The sequence below is a fragment of the Montipora capricornis genome, chromosome 9 (genome assembly GCF_036669925.1).
Source record: "Montipora capricornis isolate CH-2021 chromosome 9, ASM3666992v2, whole genome shotgun sequence".
In the NCBI taxonomy this organism is placed as follows: Eukaryota; Metazoa; Cnidaria; class Anthozoa; order Scleractinia; family Acroporidae; genus Montipora; species Montipora capricornis.
Window position 1 is genome coordinate 8,529,911 of NC_090891.1, and position 8,273 is coordinate 8,538,183.

General features: G+C 39.4%; 1 protein-coding gene across 1 annotated transcript; it reads right to left on the reverse strand.

The window, feature by feature from the left end:
• Positions 1-2,245: 2,245 nt before the first annotated feature.
• LOC138017232 (adenosine receptor A3-like) lies at positions 2,246-3,193 on the reverse strand. The gene has a single exon (XM_068864389.1). The coding sequence runs from the start codon at positions 3,191-3,193 to the stop codon at positions 2,246-2,248; it is 948 nt and encodes a 315-aa protein (XP_068720490.1).
• Positions 3,194-8,273: the final 5,080 nt, after the last annotated feature.

An 8,273-nucleotide genomic window follows, 5' to 3' on the forward strand; every position in this document is an offset into this window, starting at 1 on the left:
GTGCATAATGAATTCTGCAGTGCGTAGCATTATACGACGGAGAATTAAACCACAACGTATACACGTACTTGCTAACACTTAATGGACGTTTTGTTGATGTTTCCTACTTTCAATTTCAATCTAGTTTAAAATAAAAATGACCTAGGTTGAAATCAGTTCAACCTGAATTTCAAATTTACCTGTAACATACAGATATAGCATTTTCCTATAATAACTGATCAGGTGGTAAAAAAAATACCTAAAGAGCGCTCAGGAGCTTGTTCAACATGTGTCCACGCTTTCCGGATCGAATTGGAATTTGGTCAAGGGCTAAACAATGGTGAGAAGAGTGAAATGTGCTATACAACACATGTAAGTTCCAGGGGTGGAGTTTTTTTCCCAGTTTCCTAATTGGACTCACTAGGCTCGTTCTCGAGCAACATTTCTTTTGCATTTTGTCCATGCAAACAAGGCTAATAAGTTCAATTAGCTCATAAACTAAAGAATATTTTTTGGCTGCCATTGGGCGCTATTTATACATTCGGTCTATAACAAACAAGAAATGAGCTAAAACCAAACAATTTCTAAAATTTTTACAAAAGGCGAAATTCAGTCCGAAGTTTGTCGTTTGATGTAAACGCAATGTTCTATCTCTCTAGTTTCATGCTTTCTCCCAGGTGCTGAAAGTCGTATTATCCCAGGTCCGCGCTAATTACCAATTATTTACCTGTGCAGGCACTTTTCAGTCTTGCTGGCGGCAGGTGCTAACTCCAGGGAAAAAATTCGGGAAATTAGTTTTTCTTGTACCATAAATATAAGATCTACTAATCTGCTAGGGGTGAATTAAACATTCAACAACTCTGGAGTACTGTTTGTCCCTGGAAGACACACACAACTCAAGGCGTAAGTCTGTACGAAAGTTCCAGAAAAGAGCGGCACATTTGGTTTTCAACAGCACAGACAGAATAATCGAAATGCTGTAGGTTCGCAGGCGAGACGTACAGAATCGATCCAGAGGGCAGCAGAGGGTCAGCAGACTAAGCTAATCCTCGAGTTCTATACATAAAAACGACACAGAAAACGTTCTGAAGAGTACACTTATTTACCGCTTTAAGCCAAACAGGAAAATGTACTTATTCATGCCACGCAAAAAGATAAGGAAATTGAATAAACATCATCCTCTCCAAGTGGCGCACTCATAAAATACTATTTCAAACATTCAACATTTTTTCACATTTTATTTCGTTTTACCGTTATTCGTATTTTAATTTTAAAATGGCCACTGTTGACATTTTCCCAAAATTTCCCATCGATCATAAAACGCTTTAGACAGGTTTCAAAAAAACAGCTGCAGTCCCATAGAGTTTTCTGTTTAATTGAGTTTTCGAAAACTGCATTAGAGCTGATAGGTGACATGAACACAAGCAATTTACTGTGAGAAAGAACTTGTCTTGAAGTGGTCTTATTTTTTCCGCTTTCAGTCTCTCTCTGCTATAAGCTAAAGAAAAAAAAGGGGTTAAATCTTAAGACTCTGCACCAAGGTATAGAGTCTGTTAAAAGCGTTCTTTTATTTAGGAATTATCAGCTATCGCACAATAACATTACACAAGCAAAGTCTTCTTCACTTACATGAAACCTACCATTGGATTTTACAACCCTCAAAACTGATATAAAATTACCACTAATGAAATATTGCACTTAGTTTTCAAAAAGCCAAACTAAAGGTGATGATTCAAAAGAAGGTTCCTTGAAACAACGGCATTGTATGATTCTGATGATTGTAAATAAGATCCATTTCTTGTTTTTTTTTTTTCATGAATAATTAAAGACCAGAATGAATGGACAAAAAGTAATAAGAGAACTATTTCGCAAGCACATAGGTTCATTCATGTATCCGGCGCCTATTTCTGTTGAATAACACAAAGAATTTAAGTAACAGGAAGAATCAATTAATTTAAGTAACAAGTAGAATCATGTCCCCTAAAAAAATTCCACTAATATACCAACTTCAATACTAGTCCTCTAAAAATGACCACCTTGTTTCTGCTATTCAAGTAAATCTGCAAAATGACCAAAATCTACTGATGCATATTTTCTGTAATCCTAAATGAAACTAAATGGCATCTTTACAATTTGCGGAACCACCGCAAAATAATTTGTGGGAAATCAGTTCCCTAGCGAACTCGACAGGCTTCCCTGCTGCCACTTCATATATTTTATGGTAGCATAAAACCCTTGTCTTTAGTCAGCTAGATTAAATAAACATTCATCCCTGTGAAGTCTGAGACGAGCAAAACAATATTCGGTAGGTTTTTTTGACTGCGACTCTAAATTCTCGCAAACGGAAGCCATACATCAGTGGATTGAGAGACGAATTGGAGAGCATCAAGGTTATGGCAAACTCGATGGCGATGACAGTTTGTTTGTTTTCCAAGCGTGATAAGTTGTGAACAGTCATGGAGACGAAGAAAGGAAGGTAGCACACCAAGAAGGTAAAAAACACGTACAAAGTGTTGATGGTTGACTTGTGGAGTCTTCGCTGTCGAACCTTTTCAACATAATCCGTCTTCCATGCTACGGTTTGACGACTGATTTGGGTTTTGTGGCGTCTAACAACAGAATACAATTTGACATAAATAACACATATTACAAACAGTGATACCGTCACTACAAATGTAGTAAAAGCGATATAAACGCGAAAGCCTTCTATCCAAACGAGGCAGGAAAGACCACATGTCAACCAGAGAACAATCAGTACCATGGTACTTCTTCTCTCGGTCACAAATTCTTGATATCTCAGGTTCAACCGTATTGCCAAGTACCTATCCATACCAATAACTGTAATAGTCATCACGGAAACAGTCCCTAAAAATGATGTTGCTATCATGTAAATGAAAAGGACAGCGCAGTGTGGAATACTCTCGTTGTACAGGTTATATATCACCGCGATGTATGAAGGATGAACGACTAATCCTACGCAAAGATCACTTAAAGCCAGTCCAAATAGTAGGTAATTGGAGGTTGAACGCAAAGACGGTACGCACAGGAAGCTGAGGAGTATAGAAACGTTTCCCAAACTTGCTGTTAACATGAGGAATACGTTCGCCACTATAATGATCAATAAGACTCTCTTTTCTCCCATAACAAGTAGAACAGGAGAGTAGATAGAGCAGTGAGATTCGGTATCACGCGTGTCATTGGTGAGTCCATTCATTTCTGACTCGTCCATTAATTTCAGTCGACTGCTGTGGATAAACTAAGCGCTACATGTTTAAATTGATATAGATGAACGCCAGCCTCTCTAACATTACGTTAATTTCGATTGTGACTCAATTCCGCCACTGCAGCAATATTATTATCAGCGGAGACCCAGCTGCTTCTAAAAAAGGCTTAGTCCTTACGTCAAACATGAAATAAGCCGAGGTTAATGTTTGTGTCAGTGGGTCCACCCAAATCGAATTAAATAGCTTGAACACTTTGTACGTTGAACTCATTTTGTGGAGGCAATGTGTTCGTTTGCCTCAGATTCTGATTGACGCATTATCGCCTTTTTTTTTCGGGTACAAAGCTTCTTGTGTTTAAAAAAAAAGAAGAAATTCTTATGTAAAGACTTTAATTTCCCGATTTGCACCTGCACTCCAGTGCAAAGTCAATGTCTTTCTCGTCACCTTTCAATTTTATCTAGCAGTGCACACAAACACAAACCAAATAGCCGTTGTTTGTCCGGTCTGGACGTCGGTAATTTCGAGAAAAACTGGCGCAAGTCATTCTTTATTCGGCCAAGGAGTGCAAATGAGTGTCGTCAATGTTTATGCCTTGCTGAATTTTCCACTTTTGAGTAAATTTTGTTGTCTTTTCTCTTGGTTTTTTAGCAACGGGATTACCTTAGCAAAATTGCTAGGTGGCCAGTAGCTAAAAAAGAGTTGTCAGTTAAAAGGGTTCTCTCGACTGGATTGATTTCTCATTTTCCACCAAATCAAGTCTTGAGGCGAAAGAAAAATATTCGCTTTACGATAGAACATCATCGGTAACCGGGCAAACTTTTGAGATTTTGTGCTCAGTATTAAATCGCAAAACAGTAGCAAACTTCGTAATTGACATGACAATGTGACATTTGGTAAGTACCGTATTACATGACATTTTCGCGACACGTTAATTTCGCGAATTCCGCGATTTAAAAAAAATCGCGGCGTTTCGTCTCTTCCAAGAGACTCATCAGATACTTTTCGAATTCCAGCAAACTCGTTGAGCATCGCGCTCAAAGTCAGAGATGAAACGCCGCGTCATACCAGCCACGAAATTTAAATTCTTCACAAGTACTTGACAATTTTTTATTTTAAAAAATCGCGAAATTTAAGTGACATGAAAATAACATGACGCGAAAATTGAGTGACTCACATTATGTCAATAACTAAAACAGCGACTTTATTAGACACGTTTATAACAATCATTTTGAGCTATTCTGTGGTAATGTTCTGGTCCTCTTCATCGCTACTGCTTTCCGTCTCTACTCCAGGTAGCACTTCTTTTGTACAATCCTCCTTGAGTGTGTCTCACTCAAAAACGCGAAATTAAAGTGAGTCAATATGCAGAATTTTCGCATAATCGCGAAATTAAGGCCTGTTCCAAACGTCGTGCTACTGCCGTGCCGAAATCAAATGAATTTGGCTTAACAGTGGCACGACGATGGCACGGCAGTGGTTTCAAACGTCGAACCTAATACAGTCGCGCTAAATTCAAAAGACAAAACAAACCATCCATCCAGCGTAATAGTATGAAAATAATGCAAAATACATTAAATGAATTTATGAATTGAGTTCGGCGCAACAATAGCACGCCGTTTGAAACCAAGTCGTGCTACTGCCGTGCGGCAGGACAAGTCCTGCCGTGCTAAGTAGTCGTGCCGCGCTTAATGGTTTCAAACGGCGTGCTACTGCGTGCTTAAATGGAAATGACAATTTCATTTGAGTTCGGCACGGCAGTAGCACGACGTTTGGAACAGGCCTAAGGTGTCGCGAAATATGCGAACCTCAAAATCGCGAAATTAACGTGTCGTGAAAATTTCATGTAATAAGGTAGTCTAACAGAAATTTTCAGCCATTAATTGAATAGTGGTTGTCCTGTTTCCGCAAATTTGAGGGACAAGGATCATTGGAGTAGGGCCTTGGGTAAATAAGGTGAATTGCGGCATTTCCGGCTACCACTTGCTTTCTCTATATACAAGTTTTCTGCAATTTAATTAATTACCTAATATTTCATTTGAGTTGTTAAGTGAGGTGTCTTGGAACAAACTTGATGGCAAAGTGCGCTTTTCTTATCACAGGCGCCCCAAGCTCTGTGTGAGCATGGCCGATAAAAATTTAACCCACTATGAACGTGATAGCAGTCCTGCGAGCAACGCCAGGCGGTGAATATTGCAACAAAACAGCTTTCGAAGGCGGGGCTTTATCGCAAGAGTGGCTATCGCCTCGACCGGTGATAACAAACTGACCCTTACTGGGGAGACAGACCGTAGTTTGTCAACTGCAAATTTCTTTATTCCCCTGGGACTCCCGACTGACTGCATTGTCTCAGTCGTCCAATCACAGTCACGCCTCCTTCATGATGACAAATTTCAAACACACTCGCGAAGCCGAAAAGTATTGAAAGATGCGAGAATGAAAGCCATAGCAAACAAACTTTTGCGCGTTCATGCCGCTTTTATTAGTTAATAGGATTTTGTACGTAGTAGTAAGTGTATTTATCAAGCCTTCAAGGAGTTAACATGAATTATGCATATAAAACTTGTTCGCGTAGTTTGTAAAGCGTAAATTTTTTCATTCCCCGGCGTCTCCCGACGCGACGCGACTGTTTTCTCTCAGATGCTAATAATTAAATTTCACTGACTTCAGTAAGTCCAGCCACAAAATATTCGTAGCACAATATCCTACGCGAACAAAGTTTATTTGCATGTTAATATTCCTTGAAGGCTTGAGTCAATGCAGTCATGTCGGGAGACCCAGGGAAATAAAGAAATTTGCGGTTGAGAAACTACGGTCTCTCACCCCGGTAAGGGTCAGTTTGTTATCAACGGTCAAAGCGGTGCCCAATCTTGTGATAAAACACCGCCTTCGAAAACTCTTTGTTGCAATATTCACCGCCTGGCGTTGCTTGCAGGACTGTTATCACGTTGATGTGGGTTGAAATGAAAGTTCAATCTTTTTCAATTGATTCTGATGTGGAATTGAGACCGTGGGAACATTTTATCCAGGAATATTTGACTCAAATTGGTAGCTCCTGAGAATTTTAATAGTCTCCAGCTTTGGGATTTTATGATAACCATTGACAACCCAGAAATTGAAAAATGACTCAAATCGCGTCGGATCTGGAAAATAAACACACAGGAAGGAAGGTATCCACAATGGCAATAAGTTTAGGCTTTTTAATTGAGACTTTTTCATATAATTATCTTCTAAACCTTTTTATTCGGCGGGGTTCCCATACAAATCCTCATATTTTTGTCGGCCATGCTCACACTGAGCTTGGGGCGCGTGTGTTATTATAAAACAAATGACCTTACTTGAATCGAACTCAATTAATTCAGTTCGGTTCATGCCTGAATTTGATTCATCAGTAAGATTTGGAACAGGTGAGGCGTTCTCACGGCATTTCTGGGCGCGTAAAACGGCTGAACACCTACTTTGTGTCAAACAGCTATAAAGCTTTACAAGTGCTGTAGCAACTTTATTGCCAACGAGTCAGGCCTTCTGTCTTCAGAAGGCCTGGCGAGGCAGCAGATTATAGAGCCGCGAGAAGATTTTTAGGCGGACGAAATCTCAGAAGCGCTTCAAATTTGAGTTTAATGCACACCAAAAGCTGTAATGTAGACCAAAGTGATGAAATGTTGACCGTAGCGATAGCCACACGAGTGCCGCACGAGTACGCCGCGTGATGTTTGCAGCCGCCAGGCGCCAGGTCACGCAAGCCTGGCTCGTTGGCACTTACATATGTAGCATCTTGGTGACAGCTACAAATTGTAGTTTTAAAGATATGAACGCTTTTCGAGCCTTCTGGTCAATCCAATCGCATGTCTATGCAAAAAAAGACTGAAATGCTCTGGGGTCTAGATGGCTCTTCGTGATTATTTAAACTCTTATATATCTCGTATATGAACGGCAAAATATTGTGAATATCCTTTGTTTTAGTCTCAAAAGACTAACAATTTTATGAACTCTCGACAGTCTCATATTGTCTCCTTCTCTTGCGGCAGGATAATCAAATATTCAAACTGAAAAACATTGTTTTTAATTTATTTACTAGAGAACGAATACCCTCAAACAAAATTTATCTGACAAAAATAGACCGGTAATAGAATATGAAAGACTGAAGAATATTTAAGAGTATTTAAATACCCGGTTGGAATCAAATTGAAGGCTGAGCGCTGAGTGAAGTTCATAGGGTTATGATTGCAAGGAAAACATTTTATTCTTAAAGATATCTATTCATATCACTATAGCGAATCGATGAAAAGTTCATGTATCTCCAGAGATCTGCATATTTACCGGAAATCGGCTCCTGAATCTGATTTCGTCAGCGCTTATCCGGGGGTCTATTAGTCTTATCACTTTTAATTTAAAACATCTCCCGGCATTTTATCTGACAAAGGAAATATATTTTAAGTTGTCAAGTGTATTGAACTCCCTAATAGTGACTATATCTTTGTCGAAGTTAATATTCGTAACTGCGGTCGGTCATGTAATATCCTTTAGTTGTATTTATAATGGCAAAGCAGCAGCGGTTAGTCTACTTTCCAAATTAAAGGTGTAAGTCCGCATATTTGGCTTTTTCTTTCATTGCGGCCCTTGCAAGATTGTTTTTTTTTAGTTTTTCTTTAATTATTGAAGGAGCCTCTTACCACCACTGAGCTGGATGCCAAGCAGTCTCGTATATTTTAGGTTTTTGATCTGGTTCTGGACGTTTCAAAACCTAGCCCATCCTAAACGAACGATACAACGTCACGGTGTCAATCTAAATCGATCCTGGATGTATTCGATGCTTAGAATTAACCCTTTAAGTGCTAAATGCCTGCTATTTTTTGGAATTTTTTGGTGATAAACGGTCTGCAGCACTTGGCCTCGCCGTATAAGAAGTTCTCATTATCGACTCATTACCGACTTTAAGATCCACTACGGCGAGGCTCTGGTACGGCTGAGACAACCGAAAGAGACTGGGCCGATTACGCCGTCTCTCGCCAAACTGAAATTGATTAAGTTTTCTGCAGTAGGTGGAAGTCAAACTCGATGTAAACAAATGAA